Source organism: Phodopus roborovskii, unplaced genomic scaffold (genome assembly GCF_943737965.1).
Source record: "Phodopus roborovskii unplaced genomic scaffold, PHOROB, whole genome shotgun sequence".
Lineage (NCBI taxonomy): Eukaryota > Metazoa > Chordata > Mammalia > Rodentia > Cricetidae > Phodopus > Phodopus roborovskii.
Window position 1 is genome coordinate 4,991,757 of NW_026126578.1, and position 25,721 is coordinate 5,017,477.

The 25,721-nt window shown below is 49.2% G+C and overlaps 1 protein-coding gene across 2 annotated transcripts; it reads right to left on the reverse strand.

Moving 5' to 3' along the window:
• Positions 1 to 650: 650 nt before the first annotated feature.
• On the reverse strand, positions 651 to 21,025 carry Ssuh2 (ssu-2 homolog). 2 transcript variants are annotated; one of them, XM_051203758.1, is made up of 12 exons: positions 20,984 to 21,025; positions 17,596 to 17,694; positions 16,547 to 16,628; positions 14,716 to 14,845; positions 13,305 to 13,365; positions 12,313 to 12,437; positions 10,953 to 11,015; positions 9,425 to 9,510; positions 8,228 to 8,320; positions 7,442 to 7,547; positions 6,579 to 6,686; positions 651 to 1,773 (listed from the first exon to the last, which is right to left on the reverse strand). In XM_051203758.1, exons 1-12 carry the CDS (start codon positions 21,009 to 21,011, stop codon positions 1,627 to 1,629), a joined length of 1,128 nt encoding a protein of 375 aa, XP_051059715.1. In that variant the 5' UTR covers positions 21,012 to 21,025; the 3' UTR covers positions 651 to 1,626. The 2 variants fall into 2 exon arrangements, with proteins under 2 accessions (XP_051059715.1, XP_051059714.1); XM_051203757.1 differs by having other exon boundaries at positions 14,716 to 14,848.
• Between the last annotated feature and the right edge of the window lie 4,696 nt (positions 21,026 to 25,721).

A 25,721-nucleotide genomic window follows, 5' to 3' on the forward strand; every position in this document is an offset into this window, starting at 1 on the left:
AGAAAATAAGAAAATAGCCAAACTTGTATGGAGAAATCCAGGGTTCAAACAGTAGCAGAGAGGGCACAAATGCTCTGCATCTGTCTCCCCCATGTCCCTCCCAATTCAGCCTCCCAGGGCCATATCCTAGAAGGGTAGAGCAGGGCATAATAGTGCAGGTAAGACAGACTTCAAGAGAGCTCCGGACAATGTGTATAGGAACATGTCCAGAGGCCACTGTTTCTGTACAGCATATATTCTGAGTCAAGGGCAGGTATCACAGGATGACAGCCCTCTGTTTTCTCACAGTCAGAAGCATGGTGACCTTCCTGACCCAGTAACACCTTTCCAGAGATGAGCCAGCATTTGGATCTTTAGGGAGCTCCCTCTGCCTGCCCAGCTTTACTTGTAGTACCCAATTCACATCCTCTGGTCCCAAACTAATCTACTCAAAAACACTCTGCAAAAACCCTCCCATAAACCTACAACAGGGATCAGAAGCTAGACCCCGATCCTTCCCTCAAAGCTGTGGGGTTTTTGTTTGTTTGGTTGGTTGGTTTTATTTTGTTTTCTGAAGTTTGGGAAGCTTTCCAGTTGAGCGTATATATTGTTGACTTTTCATGTCCTCTGTGACAAAATGCCAGACAAAAGCAACTTAAGGAAGGAAGGGTTTATTGCATTTTTCACTCACAATTCAAGGGTACAGTCTGTCACAGTAAGGAAGACATAGCAGTAGGAGCGTGAGGCAGCTGGTTATACTGCATCTGTGGTCCAGAAGCAGGAGGAGATGAACACTGGTTCTCAGCCCACTTTCTCCTTTCTAATTCAGCTCAAGACCCCAGTCCATGAAATAGCGCTGTTCAGTCAAGATGGGCTTTGTCACCTCAATTCATCTAATCTGGAAACTCATTGACATGCCCAAAGGTTTAGCTCCTGTTTGGTTCTAGATCCTGGCAACTTCATGATCAACATTAGCCATCACAGTACCCATGAGTGACAGCTACTATATAGCTTCCATGTTGTGAGGAAGCCCAAACTATATATATGGGTAGCCAGGAGAGTATCTTCCCATCAACCAGCAGACATTTTAAAAACTAGCTTTTAGATGACTGGAGTGCCCATCCTTGAACCACCCCAGCCTTCTACCCTCCAAGTGAGGTTTTTAAACCTTGTGCACTACAATTGAACTATTCCAGCAGTGACTAAATTAGGGTTTCTAACCTAGAAGATAGGAAGCAAAGATGCTGGGGTGGAAGTCAACCTGTGAGTATCTTTCAACACTCCCATAACACTGAGTGTGGACCAAGGTTCATTGAATAATCCAGACTAAAATAGGGATCAGCTTACGAGACCCCATACACAACAGGGGCATTAAATTGGGGGGGGGAGGCAGAGCCCCCACGATTTATATCACATATCTCTCTTATTCTACAGAAACGTGCTCAAGAGAATTCCTATAAATTAAGCATGGCCCCGGCCAGATGGGCCCCAATGGGGTTGAGTCTTAACAGATGATTAACCATTTGTTCAGAAAGACTTCTGGAGTTTGCAAGGGATTGTCCAAAATCACCAACATAACTGAACTCAAAGAGCACTGCTGTCCCCTTGTCAAATGTGACTGGTGGACTCTGGGGACAGCAGTGTCTGTCAGAGAATGGTGCATCCACAGCAGTACCGCTCAGGGTAGTCAGCCACGTACACCTGGTGGTCCGTGCCATAGATGTAGTAGACAGAAGTCTTCCCTTGGTACCAGTAGTGAACTTCTGTGATGGGGATCAGCTCGATGGTCTGACGCTGAGGAAACAAATGGCCAAACACAGAGTCTCACTCAAGTCACTCCTTTGTTTACAAAGCAGCATCAGTTCCCTATGGCTTGCAGGGTAATGTGCAGAGCTGGGTGCACAGGATCTGACCATCAAATGCGCCTCCTGCTATGCTCCTGAGCTAGTCCCATTTCTGTTGTGATACAATATCCAGACCAAAAGCAGCTCAGGGGAGAAAGGGTTTATTTGGGCCCATAACTCTATGTTACTGTCTATCTCTGAAGGGAGCTGATGCAAGAACTTGAAATAGCTTGTCATGTACCAAGTCCAGAACAGAGAAAGAGGGAATGCATGCATGCCTTCTCATGTTCATCATTTTTTCTCCACCCTTGCACAGCCCAGGACTCAATCCTACAGCATGGCACTGCCCACAGTGGATGGGTCCTACCACCTCAATGAACACAGTCATGACAATTCCCCAAAGCCATGCCCACAGCACAGCCCAATCTAAACAAAACTTCACTGGGACAGACTCTTCCTAGGTGATCCCAGGGGGACTTCAAAAGAAGCCCCATGACATTTCCAGAAGCATAAATGTCTCCATGAGGTACTGGATAGGGGTGAAGAGCTAAGTTGTTTTCAACACTTTCACATCCAAACTGCACAAAGATGTCTGGAGTGGCTCAATGATTTTGATTTTAAGATAAAATGTCAAAGAAATGCCAGCATTTGGTGGATTGTATTAGGCTTATCTGTTCAGATGTCCCTCAGCCACCAACATAGTTGTGTGTCAGCATGGCCTCCGAGGAGTCTTTCTCAAATGCTTTCCTTTTTGCAGATGGGAAAAAAGAGGCTGGTGAGACTTTCGGTTCTGAGCAGCAAACACTCCAAACCTGGGCTCCTCACCTTACCAGTCCTCATGTCAAGCTCAAATCTCCCCCCTCCCCCAGCATCCACCTGTTCCTAAACAACTTCCCCAGAAAAGGAAGTAGAGTTCTCTATCCCCCACAGAGTCTGCCTCAGTCAATCCTCTCCAGTAGCTAGTTCAATCCTCTCTGAGTAGCTAGTTCAAAGCATTCCCAACCCCCAGTTCTGCTAAAGAAGAAAGTGAGGCTCCTGAGGTGAGGAGAGGAAGGTTCCCTGTCACCTTTAGTTCATAGTACTATTTGGCTGTTGGCAAAAGCAACCAACAACTGATATACAATTGTGGCTTCTCCTGAAGAGGAGCTAGGAACATAGGACATTGCCTGGGATCAGGGTTGGAAACTTCTGTGACCCTTCCTGTGTGGTACTGAACTCCATTCCTCTAGACCTTGACTTTCTTATCTATGGATTGGGGTCAAAACTGTCTCAGAGTTGGAATGCCAAATATCAGAAAACTAACTCATACTCATAAACCGGAAGCAATGACAAAAAAAAATGTCATTTTGGAAATCAGAGGCAGAAGCCAAAGCACCCCCCTCCCCAAACTGTTATACAAAGATTCCTAAATGAGGACTAACAGGCACATGAAGGTGGGAGCCAAGGCTGCTGCTCAGAGGCCTGGGCAGAGGATCAGCAGCACTCTGGCTTCTAGACCTTTCTACAAGATGCAGCAGCATCCGCCTTTCCATCCACTGTGTGTTCAGAAGATCTGCCCCTGAAACCACAAATCACCCAAGCCTGCAGTCCTTTCAGATAATGGTCTGCTTGTAATCAGAGAGGATTCTAGATATCCACCTGCAGCAGCTGGAACTGTGCACATAGTGGTGGCTGCCACCCCCTCATGACTAGATTCCACTCCCTACCTTCTATAGCAAAAATAAAACACCATTGTAGAGCATTGGCTCAGTCAGGACCAGTTAGAAAAGAGTCTCTCAGATGTGACCTCAGTCATAGTGGATTATGTTGTTTGAGATAAGACTGTGTCCTGGGAGGAAGATTTCAGAGGCCACACCAGCCACTCATATACCTTGTCATTTAGAGCACCAGGTTATGAAAGGACTCACATTGGCCACTCCCTGAGCATAATGGTCCCCAGACAGTGACCGGTGTGTGCAAACTGCTCAAGTCATATTGTTCCTCAAGCCCCAGTATTCCTGAGCCCTCCTGCCAAGCCCAAAGTAAATGTCTCAGCTGGGGCCCCTCCTTCACTTAATACGAACTGTCCCGGCAGGAGTGGAGATATTCTAGAAAAGCACTTCTGTTCCTCCCACTCAGAAATACTGGATCCCAAGAGTTGGAATCTTCCCCTGGGAAGGGATGTCACACAAGGTGTCAGCCTCCTTGCAGAAGAGGGGAGAACCTGGAATCTGATGGGTCAGTAGTGAAGGATGGAACCACACCTTGACCAGGACCCAAACCTGTCAGGACCCCAAAGGCAAACCTAGAGGAGGGAGTCACCGAATTTCTTTACTTATGCCTCTTCTCAGCATGCTGCAGCGAGTGCCTCTTTGCCTATTCTCGTTTCATTAGTTCACATATTGGGAACAGGTGGCCAAACCCAGATAGTGGGCTGCCAGGGGCCAGGTTCTGCCACTAACAACTCAAGTAATAGCTATAACACTCGGCCCATGCCAAAGTCAGTTCCCCGGGAGACTAGAGGTAATCTGTTCCCACCCAGTCCCATTTCCTGACAGCCTTCTGTCACCCCAGGTCTAAGCACCAACCCCCATAGCCCAATTGTCTGCAGAGAACTCTGAGGGCTATAGAGCCTACCTTCCAATTCCAGGGAGGTGCCAAGAAGACTGCAGCCCAGCCTCCTGGCCTCTAGGTAGGTGGTCACTGGGGCATGACTGAAGATCAGAGGCACTCTGGGATCAGACTGAACTTGACATGTCATCTAGCTTAATTTCCTCATCACACCTACAGTTACTGAAGTATGACTGGAGCTTGGAGCCACTCTGGGATCAGATGGAGGCTGGCATATAACTGGCTTAGTTTCCTCCTCAGCCCTTCCCTAATCCTTCAAGCACCCCTTCCTCAGTAAGTGACAATAACATAGGCATTTCTTGGAGATGCTCTGTAGAGCCAAACTGAAATATGAACCAACCTCACCACTTTGTAAAGTGTAGACACTGAGAATCAGTGTGGGGGGGGGGGGGGCTTGTATTCAAATCTCCAGAGAGTACCAGAGCTGAGAAACACCTGCCAGCTGGGTGTGTCCTGCAGTTTCAAGGTCCCTAAGTCCTACACCCAGAACCCCAAAAGCCTATACTAACTCCCAGAATTGCTAACAAAAGAACTTCTGCCCCTAATAAATTACTTCTACTCTCTGGGATTCCATTGACAAGAATAGCCCAAGAGCTCAGGTTGGACCAGGGGACACCATGGAGACTATTGACAAGATGCTTGGCTTTCTAGAGTTTTTTTATGATACAGAAAAGCTGAAAGCTTCCATGTGAATGTCTGGATACTAGAAAGCCTAAGAACTCCCCATTATATGCAGATACAGCTGAGTGGAGACAGCCTTCAGAGGGCCACTCGGGTGACCACCTGGGCGGCAATGGAGTTGGCAGTGCCGGAAGCTCACTTCCTAAAGCCCCTCCAGATCCCAGGTGGTCCCAGTTCATTTTAAATCACACATATTTGCCTTCTCTCTCCTTCCAGGAGAGATGTGCAGGGAAAAGGGAGCGGACTCTTCGGAATAGACAGAAAAAAAAAGCTGGTTGAGCCACAGGTTAGCACCTGTAAACCCTTCGTCCACACAGCAGTCAGGGAAGAAACCATCCAGGAGGGTATATGAAGCAGCTGCCCTAGGGTCTTGTGAGGATGCAGGAGCCCCAGAATCTAAGCCCTGCCTGATAGGCTCAGGTTCCCCACTGACAACCTCAAACACAGGGTGTTCTCTGAAGTCAATACTGGGAATCTTTTTCTGTCTCCCTCTGGTATTTTATTTCTTTTTTCTTTTTCTTTGAGACACAGTCTCTTACTAAACCAGATAACCTAGGCAGCAAGCCCCAAATGTTAGTATTTAGGCATCTGTACTGGCCTATCCTTGGGGCTCTGACAGGATATGCCCTCAGGGGCAGCCACTAAGAGCACCACCTGTGCACGTTCACTGTGTTCCCTTTTAAGGGCCCTGTCCACATCCCATCTTTTTCTTTCTCTCCCCCCTCTGTTTCTTTCTGTGTGTGTCTCTATCTCTCTATCTCTGTCTCTCCTCTCTGCTGCCCCTCCTGTCCCTGGAGGCCAGTCTCCCCCCTCCCCTTTCCTCTTTTTAGGATCCTTTTAAATAATAATAATAATAATACCTCTGCTTGAACTCTGTCACATGGCATCTTTCTCTTGTGTGCTACTGTTCTTAAATAACAACACCAAAGAGATACCTGAACTCCGGAGATAGTGCCACTACAGCAAGAATTTGAATTCAAGTACCCATGCTTGCACAACAAGCACTTGACTCACTGAGCAATCTCTCCAGACCCCAAGAGTCTACTCTATGACTACACTTATGGGGCAGTGATGGTGACTCCAGTGGCGGACACCACTGCCACCTAGTGGCCACCAGAGGAACTCACCAAATGCAGTGCTGTACCTGCCTAAGGATACTGACTGGATTTCCCTCCTGTTCTCTGAACATGAGAGAGAGTCAAAATCACAGTAGGACTCATCTCCTGTGGATGAAACTCCAGTCCTCTCTCCCAGTGATTGATGACCCCCTCCTCCCCTTCAGTGTCATATGCTGGTCCTCAACTCCAGTCACTCTGCCTCAACCCTGAAGCTTCCTGGGCTATCATTTCCCGAGTCCTTGAACTCTTGCACCCTCACTCCTTAAGGTAAAGCCTCATCCCCCCCCTTGAGTGACTAGACAAGCATCCCCAAGCCACGCCCTCATCCTCAATTCCCCAGCCTCACCTGCTGAAGGATGCGAGCACGGGAGGCCAGAGCAGCAGTGTGCTCCTCAATGCCCCTCTGAGAAGCCAGAGAGATATCCCGCAGGGGGAAGTCCACAATGGGGTACACCTGGGGAGAAATAAACAGAGTGTCCACACATAGAGCTATAGAAGATGCCAGGGCTGACTCCACTAGACAGACGCAGAGGCCCAGAGAGTGATGGGAAAAAGGCTCCGAGGCCACACCCCAAGCTGAGGGAAACTCTTTCGATATCCTTCACCACCTTATTGGCTCAGGGAGTTCAGGACAAAAAGGAAAGGTGCAGAGAGCCTACATTCCCACCTGCAGCTCATGCTTCCCGGAAGATCTTTTCCCACTGTGGTCCTACTGTGTGCTGAGCATCAGCTAAGTGCTGAGATAAAGCCAGAACTAAAGCAAGTGGGCCAATCATACCAATATTGAAACCCACTGGGTGTCTGGCGGGAACAAAGTGAAGGGTACAGAACCCCAAGCAGCAGGCTGGTAGCCTTATACAGCCCAAACATGAGGACATCGACTCAGTCCCTGGGATATCCCCAAACCTGGGTTGCCAAATGAAATCTTGTCCCATGTAGAGACAAGTCCCGCCTCCCTTACAGCTCCTCCTTTAGTTCATAACATTGGCAGCTCAGTGTCCTTTCCCACATCCACTCAGCATCCCATCCACTTGGATAGGGGGTTGATAACCTCATGGCCCTAACACCAGACTCCACTCTGAGTCACCCAGGGCTTCATCTCTGGCTGGGCAGTTCTGTCCCCACCATACCCATCTGCCCTCAACCCCACAGAGGGCCAGTTGCTCCAGCTGCTCTCCTTGCCACCTGTGTGTGGAGACCCCTCCTTACCATGGCATTCTCATCCCTGAAGAGGTTTTCCCCTCTGGCTTTGGCGAGCAACTCTCCAGGGCAGTGGAGGTGGTGTGGGGACACGAACTCAAACAAGCTGTTCTTCCTGGGAGGAGGGAAGGGAGGGGAAGCAGAGCACCAGCTTCAAATCATTGATCATCAAACCTAAGCTGTGTTTGGGGCCGGAGGCAATTGCTGGAGTGAGTGCGTAGCCTCTCTAAGCTCTGGTCTAGGAGGAGCCAGTCCCCATATACATTTGCTTGCCTAGCATTTATCCTGGCCAGGACAGGACAAAGGCTTCCTGATAGGAACACGTCCACAGTTTTATCCCAGACATCAGTGTTCAGGGGCCCAGTGCTTGCTGCCCTCGAAGGTGATGATGACAGCATGTAAACTCAAAGCTAGAGCAAGCATGATGGCTCAGGGGTGAAGGTGCTTGCTGCCATGCCTGACAAACTGAGTACAATATCTGGATAGTGTATGGCGGAAAGTGAACCAACACCTGCAGGTTGTCCTCTGACCTCTACACGAGGGCCACGGTGCTCCAATGCCTGCACATGTACACATGTACTGTCACATTTGAGCATACTCACCACTCACACAAAGCAAATCATCATCATCTTGAAAAATGAGAATACGAACTCAGAGCCAAAGCCAGTCTGCATCCTCTACCCCCACAGCTGCTCCCTCCTGGACCAGGTGGAGGCCCCACAAGGAAGAGGTTCGCTGTTCCAGGAGCATCCCCCCCCCCCGCCTCCTCCAGGTCTGCCCCCAGGAGCCACTTACCACATGATGACCAGCTGGACAAAGTGCTCCAGCTTCCTTTCCCCCTTGCAGGTGGCACATGTCTTGTTCCCCCTCCCAGAGCACGTACTGCATCTGTGCCACAGTGAATAAGACTCAGTATTCTTGTGACCCTTGCCCCTAACCCTCTTCAAAAGATGACTCCCTTACTGTGGTGGCATATACCTGCCCACTGCCACCCGTCCTCCTCTGACACCTTGGCTCTAGTATCCCCTCAGGAGCCTAGATTCCCCATGCCCAGCTCACTCGATTCTTTGGCTTTTTGTTCCCACCCTCTGTGGCCAGCTGTGGTAGCCTGGCTGGCTACCTCATTCCATCTCTCAGTAACAATAAACCAGCACAAACATGGACCCAAGTCAATGCAATGAGAACACTATAGGACGTTCCTTGAACTCTTCAGAAGAGTGTCCTTTCCCACCACGCTGCTTAATTTTGTCCCCTCACCACTCCACCTTGGTGACACTGTTTAAGCATCTGGGTCCAGTGGGACCTGATGCCATAACAGAAATATCTTTTTAGACTGTACAGTTGTTGGAGCTATAAACATACATTTTCACCACAACCAATTTGAACTGGGTCGTTTTGCTTGAAAAATGAAATACACTAATGTCCTTCACTAGCATGAAAAAAGGTTTCATAAAGCTTGGCCAGCGAGGCTCGGCCATTAACCAATCTAATTTTGAACATTTTCACTCCTTGTAGTTTTCTGTTTCCCTTTAAACACTTATAAATAGTGAGAAGGCATGAGTGACAAGATGTCACTGCCCACTGTATGCAAAGCCCCAAGAGCAGAGATGGAATGTTCTGGGTTGTTTAGTAAGTCAACCAACCTGGTAAGCAGTTCCTCCAACTAGGCCCTGCTCTGAGCTGTATACAGAAGGCTTTGCCCAAAGCCTGTGCTCAGAGTTTAGGGTTGCCCTTTCAGCTGGTTTTTCACGGAGCTCCTCCCCATTCCTCACACCTGCCCCCACATACTTTTGATGAGTTTCTAACATGATGCGCCTTGAGGCGAGCTCACCCACATACAAAGTACAAGAGCATCCGATATGCACAGACTCTGGTGGTATAGCGGTGATAGTCCTGGACTCATGCCCCTTTTGGCTGCACAGTGACCAGGAAAAAAAAAAAAAAAAACAAGAATGGAGAGCCTTCCCCGACCCACTGCACACCCTCTCCTACCTGCGCCTGCCAGAGCCGGAACACATGTGGCATCTCCGGGGCTGCCTGGCCTTTCGCTTGGTGCCGCTGCATGATGAACACCTCACCTGTGGACACGCCCAGACTCAGCAGCTCTCTCCCAGAAGCAGTGCCCATGACCCTGACCCAGGTCTCTTCCTCCCCTGGGTTTGTGGTTTGTGGTTTGCGGCTTGTGGCTTGAGGATTGCTGGCTTTGTGCCCTGCTGGGCACAGGGCTCCAAGACTTCATGTCCACAGATCCAGGCTTCTCCTTTCTGATTTTACCCCACCCCAAAGCACCAAGACCGCCTCCAACCAAGTGTCTGGAAGGAGCCAGGAGCATAGTGGCTGAAGATCAGGGTGAGGGCATGTACCCAGGGGTGGACTCCTGACATTCGAAGCAAGCTCAGGGAGAAGGGAGAGGAGGAAGGGAGCCAGGGAGGAGGGGAGAACAGAAGAACAGGGAGGTGCGGCAGGGGAGCTGCAGACTCCGCAGAAGGCAAATGGCCGGAAGAGGCATGGAGAGGAAAGAAAACCAAGTATAGCCCACTGGGCCCCACAGTGAGCAGGAGAGAGGTGAGTGCCTGCCAGGCCCCTGGATGGAGGGAGAGGCATGGCAGGTCAGCAAGTGATCACAAGTGAGCAAACTCAAACTGGGAGCCCTGGCTTGAACTTCTAGACTCCAGAGCCAATCGATTCTGTCCTATGCAAACCCAGGATGTCTTGGTGTAGTGCAGAAGCCTGGACAGATAATCCAAGCCTCTGCTACCCCACCTCCCAAGCATTCTGAACTCTGCCTCTCTGTGTCCATTCCCCTGGGCTCATGGCCATCCTCCACCAAGGGGTCTGTCATGAGTGACTGGCCTGGCAGCCAAACAACTACCAACCACCTTGGGGCATTCAGCTGTACCCTCTTGCAAAAGACCATCCAAGCTGGGATTGTTGACAAGACTCACACCTTAATGTCCAGCTACTCTCTACCACCTGTTACATGCAACTCTGCCTCAAGGAGGTGCTAGAGTATAAAGATCTGGGAAGAGTAGGGAGGGGGAACTGCATCTATGTAAGACAGTTGCCACCTGCTGGGTAACACATTTCAGGTTCAGCATGCTAGGGAGGAGCATCCACACCCCTGTAAGTAACCGCTAGGATCCCAATACACTCATTGGTTCTCCAGAATGAACTTTGGTGGAACTGTGCCTGGGTCTGTGTTTGGGACTTTAGGAAAAGGGACAGACATTGTTTTCATCTTTCCTTGGGAAGGCATTTCATCATAGTCCTAGGATCCATCCTCAAGGCCTGTGAGGAGGAAGGTGAGAAACTCCTAAACTGAACCCTCAAAGCATGAGGGTCCACTGCAGGCATCCATCCTGAATGTCCCAATCACAGATAGGAAACTGGAGACTTAGAAAGAGAAGGTGGCCCACTGTTGGTGCAGGAAACCTCTAGGTCCTTAACTACCCTGCCATCCCTATGCCCATCCCAACATGTACACAGGATCATTTACTTGTGTGGTCCACCCATGACTCACCATGCCAGCCCCATGACAGCCACTGCACTTGTAGCGGCCACGCCCGTGGCATTTGTGACATTCCTGAAAGGGAAGAGTTCTCTTGGGTGGGAGGTGCCTAGGCAGGTTTAGACAGCATGCTCTCACAGAAAGTGTACACAATGGGCCTGGAAAACTCAAAAGGCTTGTGCATTCTGCTTGGGAGAGAGGAGGGAAAGAAATTCTGGAAGGTTTCATTCTCCCAACCCTAGAATACCATAGGGAAATATAAGAGGGAAAAGGCCTTCCAAGTAGCTGGAGATACAAGGGGGCCTTGAATGGACCTCAAGGCCTCATATTAGAATGTCCCCACAGTCCAGCTCAGGCTTTCCCACATGCTAAGATGGGGATTCTGCAGTCCTCAGCTAGCTCACACTCTAGCCTCCTGTCAGACTAAACCACAAAGGTTGAGGGCAGCTACATTAGCAGCCCATTCATGGGGGCCTTGAGAACACGCAAAAAGAACAATGTTTTTGTGAAAGGCAAGAAGCTAGATGCTAGACTCTGTCATTGAATCAAAATAGTTTTTGTGTCATCCAGAGAAAATGCTTTGTGGTCTCTTCAGTTACATCTGGTAACTACAAGGACTCACAAGTGAAACTATATTCTTAAATCAAGTGTTAATGAGAAAGCAGACACTTGTCAGATAAGAACAGAATGAGGGTGTTAATCAACCACCAGGTTTCCCACAGTTCATGCTAAGACAGACTTCTATACAACACAGACATCAAACCTATTCTCCTACCACAGTCAAGGAAAAACTCAACGGAGGGGGAGTGGGTGTGGATGTTGGGGTTGTATGCTTGTGTTTGCATAGCTCACATGGAGGACAGAAGTCTTTGTTAAGTGCCTCCCTTGGTCACTCTCCACCTTATTCTCTTTGAACCTGCAGCTCACCAATCTGGTTAGGTCGGATGGCCAGCGAGACCCAGATATCCTCCTGTCTCTGTCTCCCCAGTGATGGGATTACAGGTGCAAGCCCCCACACCCAGCTAGGGATAAAAACTCAAGCCCTATGCAGTTTACCCACTGTGTTTCAGATTTTAGTTCACGACAATTTCATTGAGTCCTCCACTCATCTTACTCTCGAGCAAAAACCAAGCAAGGCAGCATGCATGCACACAGCTGCCCTAGGATCGTTGTCACTGGCTATTTCCAGCTGGTGATGGTCCTCTTCCTGAGTGAATGGTGCCTCCCTAAGATGCATGCTGTTCTTAAGTTGGGTTTTATTTTTACCTCAGGCATGACCCACTAGGCTGGGCTTGGGAGAAAGTCTGGTGAAGCATGGAGAACGTGAGAAACAGACTTAGAGAGCAATACAAATGATCCAATTAGCCATTACCTTGACCAGAGAGGAGTGGGGCACTTGGAACCTTCTGGTGTCTTCCTGAAACATCGGAGGCACTTGGACTTTCATATCCCAGAGTCTGGGGGAGGCACCTCTCTGAGGTCCATCCACCAAGTGGTCTGACACAGAAGGGATGGATCATCGTGAGGACAGTAGAAGGCATCAGGCATAGACTACAATGTATCCATCAAACAGCATGTCACCCTCCTTGGTGCACTTCATGAGCTGGGGCTACAGAGAAGTGAGTACAGGGCTCTCTTGCCCTCCAATCACTTTGGACCTGGGTTTGAATCCTGGCTCCTCTACTTCCCAGCTGTGTGACTCTAGGAAAGCAATTTAACCTCTCTGGAATTTAATCATCTCATCTCTAGCATGGGGATAAATAATGGACACCTAGCATGTAGCTGCAGTGACAATTAAAATGAAGAATGTACAGATGTCCAGCTCAGGACGGGTACACTGAAGGATCAATGAGCAGGAACCATCACCACCATATGCTCATCCTCCTCTTCCAGACAGCATTCTCTCTCACACACACTGAGAGTAAGCATAGAGGGCCTGGAAAACTCAAAAGGCTCATGCATTCTGCTTGCGGGGAAAAAGAGAAAAGGAAATCCTGGGAGGCTTCATAAAGAAGGTGACACCAGGCTGGGATTTGGACTAAAGATGGACAGCAGAGAACAAAAGAGAAGGCTCTAGAACACTGCAGAGAAGGTGGGATGGCACAGTAGGTGGGGAATCTGAGGGTCTAGAAATGTAGGGGTGTTGGGTGAATGTGCAAGCACAATGCTGTCTTTGTAACCAAAGTCAAATGCTAGGCAGGGTCACCTCCATGGTCAGCAGTGGGGAGTCTCTGAGGTGAAAGTCACCCCACTATTTTATAGTAAGTGAAGAAACTAAGCCCCCACAAAGATAAGCATCAGATTCAGCATTTACAGCCCAACCTTGCCCCTTCCAAGCAAACTGACTCCAGACAGTTCACTCACTGGTGACTGGCTGAAATGTCCACTCGCTGACTCTGGATTCGCTGAAGGTCTCCAGCCGATACTGCAGATGAGAACACCAGCACATCACAAGCAGTGCCGTTCCTGATGATAATGCTATCTGCAAAAGGGTGGTGCTTCCCACCCCCGCATGGGTTGCTGGGAATAACAGTGTGACTACCCCTGCTAAGACCCCACCCAGTGCAATCCCAACTCCACAGGGGAACCATCTACAGAACACATCCTGTACAATGCAGCGCTTGCCCGTGGTGCATGGAAGCCCCCGGTTCCCTGATCTAAAAACACCCTGACTCATGACAAGGCCCTTCTCCTTAATCCTTATGCACAGAGGTGAGAAGGGACCTCAGCTGAGTCTCTCTCTCTCTCTCTCTCTCTCTCTCTCTCTCTCTCTCTCTCTCCTCTCTCCCTCCCTCTTTCTCTTTCTGTGTGTGTGCATGTGGAGGTCAGAGGACAGCTCTACCTGTTGTTCCTCAGGCACTATCTACCTTGTTTTTTTTTGTTTGTTTGTTTTGTTTTTTTTGTTTGTTTGTTTTGTTTTGTTTTTGATGCAGGGTCTCTCTCTGGCCTTGAACTAGCCAACCATTGAAATGACCAGTCAGCAAGCCCCAAGGATCCTCCTTGAAATGCCTCCAGGGTGCACAGTTACAAGACTAAACTCATCCTCATGCATGTGTAATACACATCCTGTCACCTTCTCCCTCTCCATCCCTCCCTCCCTCCCCACTTCTCATGTGAGAGAAAATGGTGGCTTACAGAGGCCAGCTGCGTTGCCCAGGTCACACAACTGCAAGTTGCCCTCTTCTTCCTCCACACCTAGAAACTATCTACTCTCATGGGTTGACGTCCACTTGATTGTGTCTTGTTGAAGAAAAAGTCCAACACTAGTAAGTGTGACCTGAGATTCTGTCCCAAAGCCCTGTCGATTCAGGAGACTGAAGCACCTTCTACGGTCTGAGTGTCATAGATCAGAGTTCCCCAATTCTAAGGCACAGGCATGGCTTGGGAGACACCTGACCCAGGGTCAGGGGAATAGAAGGGTCCTTCCTCAGCCTGTGACTCATGAAAGGGTGCAAAGAGGCCTAGGTTTCTGCTCAACAGACTTAACTTTGAACACTTGATCTACCACATGTAACCGTGGGTGTTTGGTCAAGGATCTCAGCCCCTCCTGACCCCCAGTATTGGCTCCTGACACTGTGAACAATACTGCGTTGTGATGGATGGGGTGGGCAGTTATGACATGGTGTCATCTGCTTTCCATGATGCCTAATGCAGTGAGGTTGTCAATCATAACGAGATTATTAGATACAGAATAGGGAGGCTGTGGAAGAGATGGCTTCCAGGACTAATGCTCCCATGGCCCAGCGTCCCCAGGCCCCAGGTACAGTCTCCATACCCTGCAGAGGGTTTGCTGCCTCAGCTCCTGGATGATGAGGTTGCCAGCAGCTACACTGCTGTAGCAGCACTGGGAGTTGACAAAGCTGAGCAGGGCCTCCCGGGCCACCTCCTCGGTCACCACAGGGACTCTGCTGGGAAGAAGGCAAAGGAACCGAGGTCTGGGAGGGGCCTTAGTGTGTAGGGGACACTGAGGCCCAAAGAGGAAAGGATCCAAGGCCTGACTGCTGAAGAGTCAGTGCAGGAGACATCTAGCCAAGGGACTGCATGACAGGATGCCCAGGGTAGGTAGGGCATTCTAGAAGGCTTGAAACCAAGTATGGAGCTAAGGAAAGGGGCTAAATTGTGAACTTAAAATCTCCTGAGGAAAACATCGTAAGGGAGGAAGATGATAAGTGAGTGCTGACAATTTCCATGGTCAGAGGTGAGTTAGGGCTGACAGTTTCCATGGTCACTAGGCTCCATCCTCCTGAGCTCAGGGTGAGGCAGAGCACCATAGTGGGAGCATGTGGGTCTGCGGAGACTGCTGTCCCAGAGGACAGGAAGCAGAGAGGAGCACAGGAAGGAGCCAGGGATCTACTTCTGCCAACAAGACCCACCCTCAACTTTTCACCTCCTGCCAACAGTCCATTCAGCTGTGGCTAGGCAGGGTGAATCCAATGACAAAGTTGGTGCCTTCGGGATCTATCACTACTCAAAACCCTTCAATGAGGGGGTATTGGGGAGATCAAGTCTCTGGCACAGGAGTCTCCAGGCTATCTCATCTCCAAATTACAGCACAAGAATGGCAATGCTTCTACAGATGGTGGGGAGCAAAGATGATGCCACTTTGTCATAAGGAGGCAGAAACAGACTAGATGAGGTCTCCTCCCTGGGGGAACTGGATCTTGGCCAGAAGAACTGTGAGCATGCAAGGTAACTAGCTGAGGGCTGAACCAGCGACCACAGTCTGAGTGTGATGGAGTAGGTCCCCACCAGCCTCTCTCTGGAAGAGCTTTCTCCCTGAGATCCAAGTGCGTCCTTGCTGATGCCTTTCCCCAAAACACCTCAGAAAAGAGCCTTTTGTGCTCTGCCTCCCTCCTCCCCATGTGCACAGTCTCCCCAATGCCCAGAAGGCCATACACTCCCTATTCCTGAATCCTCCCTATTCCCAAATCCCGCTGCTCCCAGCATGGCCAGGCCTAGTATGTTGTCCCAGGTAGGCAACAGAACCATCCAGCCATGCCACATGAGTTCATGCTGGGACCCGGAAGCAGACACAGAACAGAAGTGGATGCACAGAGAGTGACAAGGACCCCCAAGAGACTCCTCTAGGCAGGCCACATGCTCAGCCACAAAGGGTGTTTAGGAAAAGACCTCAGCATATCTCTTTTGCACAGAGATGGCTGGAACCCAGAATTCTGTGACAAGTCTTCTCAAAACAAAGAGGGTGTATATGCTTCCCAGATAGAGATTTGGGGGTGAAGGACTTAAGCAACAGAGAACCAGAGTCAATGTTTGAGCAGTATGAGCTAGACAGGCATGTGTCTACTGAGCTCTGCAGTGGCAGGGCAAAGGCTGCCATGGACAATACACACACAAATCACAGGACTTAACAGAAACAGCCTAGGGGCTGTGTTTGGCCCAGAATCCAGAATTTCCAAAGCCCTGACACAATGTGTGGTTTCCACCACTGGATAGCATGATATGCAGAAGATTTCCAGGCCACATCCCCCAGGGATGGAGAGAGTATCCCCAGAAGGTTTTTCATTGGCCAAGGCAGTGTCAGAGCTGAGTACTCCCAAAGAGATCCCATGGGTAACATGCACATGTGGAAATGCACTGAAATTTACCTGTGCTCCAGGACTGAGGACCAAGATGCAGGCTCCTGGGGCCTTCCCAGGGCCTCCAAGGATGGAAAGAAGACACGCCTTCCTAGAGGAGAGGAAGGAAAGACATCATCCAGGTTCAGAAGAACAGGGGTTGGTGCAGTGAAAGAAAGGCTGGCCTGGTGCAAGTTCTAGGCCAGTCTGGGCTACAGAGTGAGTTCAAGGCCAGTCTATATTATTAAAGAGAAAGGAGGAGGAGGAAGAAGAGGAGAAGGAGAGAGAAAAAGGGGAAGGGGGAAGAAAAATAAAGAGGGCTGAGATTATAGCCCAGTGGTAGAGGACTTGCCTTGCCTAACTGTGGTGATATGTTGTTTAAGATCTAATAAAGCTTGCCTGGAGATCAGAGTGCAAAGCTAGCCATAGCCGTAGAAGCTGGGCAGTGATGGCACTGCCTTTAATTCCAGAGCTCAGAAGACAGAAGCAGATGGATCTCTGTGAGTTCAAGACCACCCAGGGCTACATGAGAGTGAATCAGTCTAAAACAGAAACAGAGTTTACACCTTTAATCCCAGCACTAGAGAGAATATAAAGAGTTCAGTGTAGTCTCAGGAGCATTCTGGGATTTGGTGTGGAGCAGTGAAGTCTAGAGATGCAATCTGAGGTTCAATGGATCACCCCTTTGGTCTGAACATTGGTAGAGGTGAAAGCTCTCTGGTGGCTGGCTGCTTTGCTTCTCTGGTCTTCAGCTTGAACCCCAGTATCTGTGTCTAGGTTTTTATTATTCATGCTACACCTAACATCCGCCAGACCCAACAATTAATCCAAAGGCCAAACTCGCATTTTAAAATTATTTACTTAATGCAGCTCCAGCAAACAGAATAGAAATTTTAAGGCCAACATCATTTGGGTAGCAGAATGTTCAGGGCCACCAAACACTGTTCACTCTCCATCCCATCCCATCTCCCACTTCTCAAGACCCCAGGAGAAAAGGGTCAGCACTGACCTATCCACCTCCCCCCAACCTACAAGAACCCCAGGAAGAAATTTTGGGAACAATGGCCACTCAGACTCACCACGTCCTTGAAGAAGCCAGTCATAGCTTGGCAGTCCCTCCAGGAGCTCATCAGGGGGCATCACAGGACTTTCGGCCTCAAAACTGAGATCAGCCACACCTGCCATAAAGACACAAAAGGAGCAGTGCCAAACTTTGCAGCAGCCAAGGAGATGGGGTGGAATCAGCAGTGACTTCGGGCGAAGCTGAAAAGTGAGGGTGGGTACACACGGAACACCTCATGCTTTGGGGAAGGGCTGAGGATGTGGCTTAGTGGTGGAGAGCTTCCCGAGCACACACAGGTCTGATCCCTACTGTAGGACAAATGTCAGAGAACCCTCTAGATTTTCCCTTGCATCAAAATTAAATTATATGGCCCATCCCTTCTAGGTTAATATGAGAGGTGAACGGAATGCAGCCAGGCAGATGTGGGGGGGGCAGGGCTGAGGGTTGCTGAGGATTGCAAAGTGTGGCTGGGGACAGTGGAGGGAGAAAGGAAACATCATGAGGACTGGCATTCCCTCCCTGCCACCCTCAAGTTAGGAACGCCCTTCCCTAACAGTGGACACACTACCTGTACCTCTAAGGCTTTTCTTTTTCAAGGCAGGAGACATAGAGGAGTAAGTTTGTAGCTAGAGGGAGCACCCCTATTAGTGGAAAGAGGGGTGGCTGTGATACAAAATGACAGAATCCCAAGGACTTCCAATGGTTTTGCTTTGAATAAATTTGCTGATTTAAAATGCTTAGCTATCAGGGCCAGCCACTGCCTTCTGTAAAGAGGTAGGTGAGAGGAATTTGGACTCTGTAGATTTAACAATCCCAGTCTCTCTTACTGAGTGCCCCTGCTGGCATGAAAGCAGCCACACCCTGTTGAGTAAGTGTGACTTTGTTCCACTCCAGTGTTCTGGAGGGAATGAAGTGGGTGTCAGGATTGGCTCCTAAGCTGTATCTTGCTACCTGTCTTGGCCCCTCACATGCCAGTTCATAGAAATGCTCACCTGAAGGGAAGGACTGGGGAGCCAGGAAGGTAGAGGCTGGAATGGGGGTCTTTCTGAGCCAGGGTCCACAGGTATCCATCCACTCTAGTTCCCAAGAGCTCAGTAGAGATCAAGGTCAGGGCTGAGCCTATCCAAGTTCCAGAGTCAGAGGGATCAAGGGTCATCATGACTGTGTGTAGCTATGGGTCTGAGATCTCCATCATACCATGCCCTCCAAGATGTCACACAGATCTGTGTAACTTTTCCCCCACCCCATCAAAATAGAGCAAGCCATATTGGTGCCCACATAATGGGGCTGTGTGTGACAGCCTCCAGCCCTGAACATGGCATATAAAAACCACTCTGTCCCTGTGCTGAACTTGATGTGTGTTCCTTTAAACTAGAAAAACAACAATGAAAAGGTCAAGTGTGGAAAGAAAGGCCACTTCTGTCTCCTGGGATAGCCTGGTTGTCAGGCAGCTTTGGGTCAGCTAGGGCACCAAACTCTAGGGAAGAGAAAAAAAAAAGGGGCCATGTGACTGTGGTAGTCTCCTAAAGACCAAATAAAGGGGACAGGAGGATGGTAAGAATGGAAGGCAGGTGCCCTGAGCCCCATCCATCACCCAGGAGCCACCCTGACCTCTGGGGCAACCCCAGTACCTCAGTGCTAAATTTACATTGCCATTCAACCCAAACAAGAAAGCACTCCAGGCTGACCCCCAGAGGGGCACGTTTCCTGTGCCACCGGAGGAGCACAAAAGGACCATGAGGTCGCCTGCATTGTGCCTCACTGTCCCTAGGCCACCTGACCACATAGGCATAGCAGAAAGAAGAGCTCATAGCTCATGCCCTGCCTCCATGTCCCTCAGGGCCTCTGCACCTGTCTCCAAGTCCCCAAGTAATCTGCTGCCAAGATTTGCCTTGCAAAGACAGATGGAGAGGTGGGGTCTCTGCTTGCCAGCCACAAACTAATTTTCTTTCACATGACAAGAATTGTTCTTGTGGAGGGAAACACAGTTTACAGAGAAGCCCTCTATCTTTTACCTTTCCCATTTCCTCTGGCTCAGAACCTTCTCTGTCTTAACAGGATCCTTGTGTGATCCTCTATAGAGCTCCAGGATCTCAATGCAATCAGCCCAGCCCATCATATTCCACATCTCATCCCTTTCAATAAATGAGTGCTCCTCTGGGATTGTGGGAGAAACAGCAGGCATTCGGTAGGCAAATGTGCATGTTAGGTGTGCAAAGCACCCCATATGTGCATGAGTGTGTGTGTGACTAGAACTTTACTTATGCATATACAAGAGACACTAAGACCTCTCTACATCCAGATCTCCCATCACACTCCTGCCTTTGGACTCCACGGCTCTCTGCTCCAGTCCATATAGCCTTGGAAAATGCAATTCAGAGAGTTTGAGTGAGCTAAGCTGAGTTGCCCAGCAATCCGGAGACAGAGTTTGGTTCTGAATCCAGATCTGAGTTGTTAGCCTAACCAGTGAGAGGGATGAGCTATCTGTCAATTCAAAGTCTGCTAAGGAGCCACAACTTAAGGGAAAAAGATGGCACTGGGTATGCAAAGACCTTCAGCCCTAGGGTCCATGAAGATGTGTTTGGTTCACAGACCTCTCTAGGACTCCCATAAAAGCAGCAAGCACCCTCATTGCACACCTAGAAAACAAGTCAATGGCATTGCACCCACACCCTCCTGGCTCTCACATTCATACCTCCTGACCCAATTTCCTTTTACACATGGAAAAATGGAGGCTTAGAGATGGTAAATGTCTTGGCCCAAGACCACAGAGTCAATCCAAACCAGTACCAGGACTTGAACTATATCCACCAGTTCTCCATCTGCTGTTGCCCCAGTCACCACTGCCTTGCCTACTCCAACTCAGGAAGAAACTTTCCTTTATGTAAACATAGTCCATTTCCTCTGAAATATGTTTACTTCCTTGGGTTTTAAGAAGCCCTTCGATCTCATTGTATTTCTGTCCTGCTAATGACAGACTGGGGTCAGCAGGTCTGTGACAAGCAAACTGGGCAGGGGGAGTGGTTAAGATTTTGGCAGTGTCTCTGTGCACTAGCTGTATCTAAGAATGAGACAGAAGAATTCTGAGGTGCAGGCTTCTATTTGACTGCATAAGGCAGGGGGAATCATTGTCACCAGAAGAAAGAAAGAAAAAAATTGACACACATGGACAGGGCACAGTAGGAAGAGAGATGCCCCTGAGGTAGCTGTGGTACCCTACCCATTGCCCCAGAGCACATAATAGAGAAGCTGTTGTTTGCCACCAGCTGTCTTTCCCAAGCACAGAAAAAAGGAAGGAAGAGATGATCAGGACAGAGATGCTAATAGAAGGCAGGTGGTGTGGAGCCAGATCTCTCTCGGTGCTGGCTGTAGAGGGGTCCAGTTCCACCCCAGGCTCTACTCACTGTCATCCTCACTCGGGTCCTTGTCCATGGTCAGCCAAGTGGGCATCTGAGTTCCTGAGGACTGAGGTTCCCATCTGAGGGACTACCCTCAGCCCCTCCCAGCCCATTGTTACCATTCTACACATAACAGAGGCAAAGCCACGGTGTGTATCCCTCACAGCAGAGCCCCGCCCTATGTCCCAGGTCCTTGAGTGTCCCACAAGAGTCTTTCACTTGCCAAGCTAGAGGCCTGGGTCCCGCTGCATTCTGTGTAAGGTACTCACATCCTGCCATTGTCTCCAGCCACGATTCAAACCCTGCTCTGTCTGACACAAGTGCCAGACCACAATGCTACCCCATGCACCAGTCAGGGCAGGCTTCCAAGTCCTGAGAGGGCACAGGGAACTTGTTAGCAACCAGTTAGACTACCCCTCATGGAAGAGACTACCTAGGTCTCAGACAGGCTGGGATCCCCAAAGTCTGGGCAGCAGGCACTGTGTCCTTGAATGCTTGGAGAAGGAGAGCACAGAGCACACCACAGCCAAAGTCAAGTCCCTGGTAGCAGGTGGCTCATCCTACTACCACTCTCCTGGAGAGCTGCTTGTGGAAGTCTGAGGGCCTGGAAGCCAGGACATTGAGCATTATGAGGCAAAGTCTACCCCTGCCTGAGTCCTAGGTGTCTCTGAATTGTGTACATGTGTTTGTGGGTGGGCGGGTGTATGTGTGTGCATATGTGTATGTATGCTTACATGTGGTGAAAGCAAAGAGCCATTTCTGGTGTATAGCCTCAGACACTGTCCACCTTTTGCTTGAGATAGTCTATCATCCACTTAGAACATCACCATGCAGGCTAGGCTGGCCAGTCAGGGATGCTCCCTCTGCTTCTCATCTCACCATCACTAGAGTTATAAGCCCATACCACCACATCTGGGGATCAGACTCTGGACTTCATGCTTAGACAGCAAGAGCTTTCCTGACTGAGCCATCTCTCCAGTGCCCTCTGTAGACTTGGAAAGGTCTTTACAAGCCTTTGTCAGGGAGGCAGAAAGCTCTTCATCCCTGGAAGGCCATTCCTCCTCCAGATGAGTCTAAATATTGGTGACGGAAGTTTGTCTCCCACCAATAAATGTAGAAGGCTTGCAAGTTGGTCCAATTCTCCCCTGTGACCTTGCCAGGGCTTCCTCGGTTGTTGGGAGGGTACCTAACCAAGGTCATGCTGCTCTAGTTGGTTGGACCTGACTTGCTTAGCCTACCAGGACTCAAGGGGATGTATCATGACACTCCTTAACCAAGACAGGGTTGTGGTCTCTCTGAAAAGCCTGCCTTGGATGACCACGGTGCATAAGAGGCAGCTACTTCCATGTCATGTGAGCTGCCTTCGCCCTCTCTGCTACCTTCCCCCCTCCTTCCTCACTGCCACTCTCAAGAGGATGCCATGGATCCTCAGCAGAAATGTCACACAAGCTTGTCTTAAAAAACAGACAATTCTCCCAGCAGTGGTGGTGCATGCCTTTACTCCCAGAACTTGGGAGACAGAAGCAGGAGGATCTCTGAGTTCAAGGCTATCCTGATCTGTAGAGTTAGTTCCAGGACGACAAGGGCTATACAGAGAAATCGTCTTAGAAAACAAAAAAACAAACAAAAATACAGACAACTCAGCCCTCACAGACGGGTTTTTATTATGGGTAGTAGTGCTGACATTCCTCATTGTGAGAGTTATAGGTGCTTTATCTCTGCAGACAGAGGAGTAAGAATGGCTCCCTGAGAAAGAAGCACAGTCTTTGGGTATTTGTGTGCACTGAGCAGGGTTCCAAGCCAGGGGAATGGCATCAGTGGTTACAAAATGACCGTGGATGTGTGTGCTTATAACTCTATGTAAGTATGTGAGCATGTGTGAATTTAAACCAGGGCTTCCTCTGAGGCTGGGAGAGTACCTAACCAAGGTCATGCTGCAGATCGACAGATAGGTATACAGATGACAGACAGATCAATAACAGCACAGCAGCAGCTTAGTTATAGTCTCCCACAACTTTATCTGGGGTGTTTCATTGGGCAAGCCACGCTTGCCTAAACTCCTTTGGCATTTGAAAGAAGAAGCCATAGGGAGTGATTTCAGCAGCAAGCAGAAAGGAACAGAATATTAAATAGAGCTGAGTATTAGGAGTGACTAAAATCTGCTGGCAACCACAGCCTCTCGGGAACCAGGAAGTACTGGACAGCCAGAGTGATGGTCCGTTGCCTTAACAGTCTCCACCCCTGACAAATTTAAGAATTCATAATAGCTTTTAAAATACATGGGCAAACGAGGGTGTAGCTGAGTGGTAAAGCTCTTGCCTAGCATGCACAGAGGGAAAAGCTTCTAGAACTTTCTAATCTTGCTTAGGCATTAACAGAGGATACTGTGTGTAATAGCATGTCAGAGTGAGTTGGGATCGATCACATCCATCACAATGTTGCTTCTATGCTGTGAGCAAAAGAAAATACTGCCCATTCAAAAACTCAGACCAGTGTGAGATTAAGGCTGTACCATCTCCTGCCAGTATCTCAGGATGGGCAGGATGGGGAAGATCGATTCCAGCATGATACCAGGCAATCTGCACTCTTTCCATATCTCTGAGGTTTAAGGCAGCTCCTTAAAGCTCCCACACATGACCCAGGCCCTGCCACTCTCCAGTAGCACATTCTCTAAGTACCCAGGCCCTACTGAGTTCTCCCTGACATCTCACCTGAAAAACAAGCCTCAAAAGCTACCTCCTCCCACAGGCTGGCATCTGAGCACCTTGTTCCTAGAAATCGAATCCATGCAGTGTCCCCTGCTCAAGCTGTGGATCTCAGGGGATGTCATGGTGGTAGGGAGCATTAGGATCAGCCTAGAAACCATCTCATGTGGCTGTCTTTGAATATGATGGGAAGGGAGGTGCCTAGAAGCGCAAGGAAGGGAGGAGCAGGAGAGGCCATCTAAAGGTGTCTTTTTGTATTTTAAAGGCTGTCCTGAGATAGAGACAGCAGAGTGAATCTTGGGACATGCTGGTGGAAGGTAATCTGAAGGCATCATTGACTCCTCCCCCCCCCCCCAAGCATTTGGGTGATGGCATAGCAGCTGTCTAACACAGTACCGCTAACCCAGTAGCAGAACACTAGAGCTTGTGGCTGCAGAGTCAGTTAGACAGTGCTCAGAGTCCAACTGTGAGCACTGGTGTGGGAACAGCACCTGAAGGACAGAGTGTACATGTTCAGCTTTACTTTCTGCCTGAGCTGCCTAGCCAGTCCCCTCCACCATTGCCATCACTGCCCACTTCCTCCCTGAAACTAAAACCTCTCCAGGTAGTCGACAAGCACTGGTTTTCTCCATTCAAATGGCAGCCTCTAGTTCTGCCTGGAATCCCCACTTACTCCACTTCCTTGGGGTGGTCCCGGGCTCTTATGTCTCCGTAGGTGAACAGGTGTCACATGTGTGAATTAAGGCTCCTTCTTGGGAGCCCTCATCAGGCCCATATGAGGCAGAACGCTGAGTGTTGATAGTTTACAAGCCCCCAGGTGACTCCAGCTTGGGCACTCTATGCTAAAATCACTAGATGCAGACAGACAGACTGGTATAATACACTCACTTGTCTTTCACTCTTTAAAAGAGTCACTTCAGTATATAAGCAATAAACTGCTCCAGAAACTCAGATAGGAGGATCACTACAAGTTCAAGGATAGCCTGGTCTACAGATTCAGTTCTATACTAGTCAGATCTACAAAGCAAAGACCTTGTCTCAAAACAAATAAAATGAGTCAGTGGAATCAAGGGCTTTTTTTCCTGAGGCTAGCTCACTCTTAAGAGTAAGGCTAGCTCACTCCTCTAAGTAGGAGGCTAGCTTACTCTAAGTGAGAGGCTAGCTCACTCTAAGTGGGACTTACTTACACTCAGATAAAAACACACAGGAAGCTAGAAGCTTAATGAGATCCCCTGCTTCCAGCCCCAGGGACCATCCTCACTTCCCTCCCCCAAGGCACAGATCCAACAAGGCAATCATCTTTACAGCATGGCTGAGAATCGGTCATTTTGCAATCATGGATCATCTCCACCACTGCTGTGTCAGCCAGGGACAGGTGGAATTTGAGCAGTTCCAAGACTTTCAAACAAAGACACATCATTTTCTGCCTCACCTCTTCTGACCTCATCATGGCCTCCGTGACTACCTGAGGATTTACCTAGAATTTCCATTATTCAGGGTTCAGTTGTTGACTCCTGTGTGGACAGGGGAAGGGCTCAATTCTTGTTAACAGTAAACTGTGTATAGGAAGATGGTGGCTGTGGTTACATAAATGTGTTTCTTTTTTAAAAAAAAGTCATTAAAAACACATGTAACATGCCCCATTTTTCCATTTTTATGGGTACATTCTAGTATCAAACTGATATTCTGGGGGCTAGGGAGATGGCTTGAAGGGCAAAGTGTGTGCTGTGCAAGTCTGAGGACCCAAGTTCAAGTCCCCAACATCCATGGAAAAGCTAGGCATAGCAGAGCACGCCTTTAATTTTAGCATTGGGAAAGGAAAGAGAGAGCTTGTTGAGTTGTTGAGCATCGAGCCTAGACAATCAGTGTGTGTGTGTGTGTGTGTGTGTGTGTGTGTGTGTGTGTATATATATATATATATATATATATATGTATATATATATATATGCATGCACATGCACACACACACACACACCTGAGATTCTGAACCATGAGCCCTAACTCCCCCCCCCATCCAACCCAGGCATTCTGGCCCACTT

What these genes read in the sequence shown, in the direction of transcription:
- Ssuh2 (XM_051203757.1), bottom strand. Translation starts at nt 21,011, where the DNA reads ATGGACAAGGACCCGAGTGAGGATGACA. An exon ending in GGACCCGAGTGAGGATGACA is followed by an intron (nt 17,695 to 20,983) that starts GTGAGTAGAGCC and finishes TCTTTATGGCAG; the next exon opens with GTGTGGCTGATCTCAGTTTT. An exon ending in GCTGTCATGGGGCTGGCATG is followed by an intron (nt 9,511 to 10,952) that starts GTGAGTCATGGG and finishes GCGTGTCCACAG; the next exon opens with GTGAGGTGTTCATCATGCAG.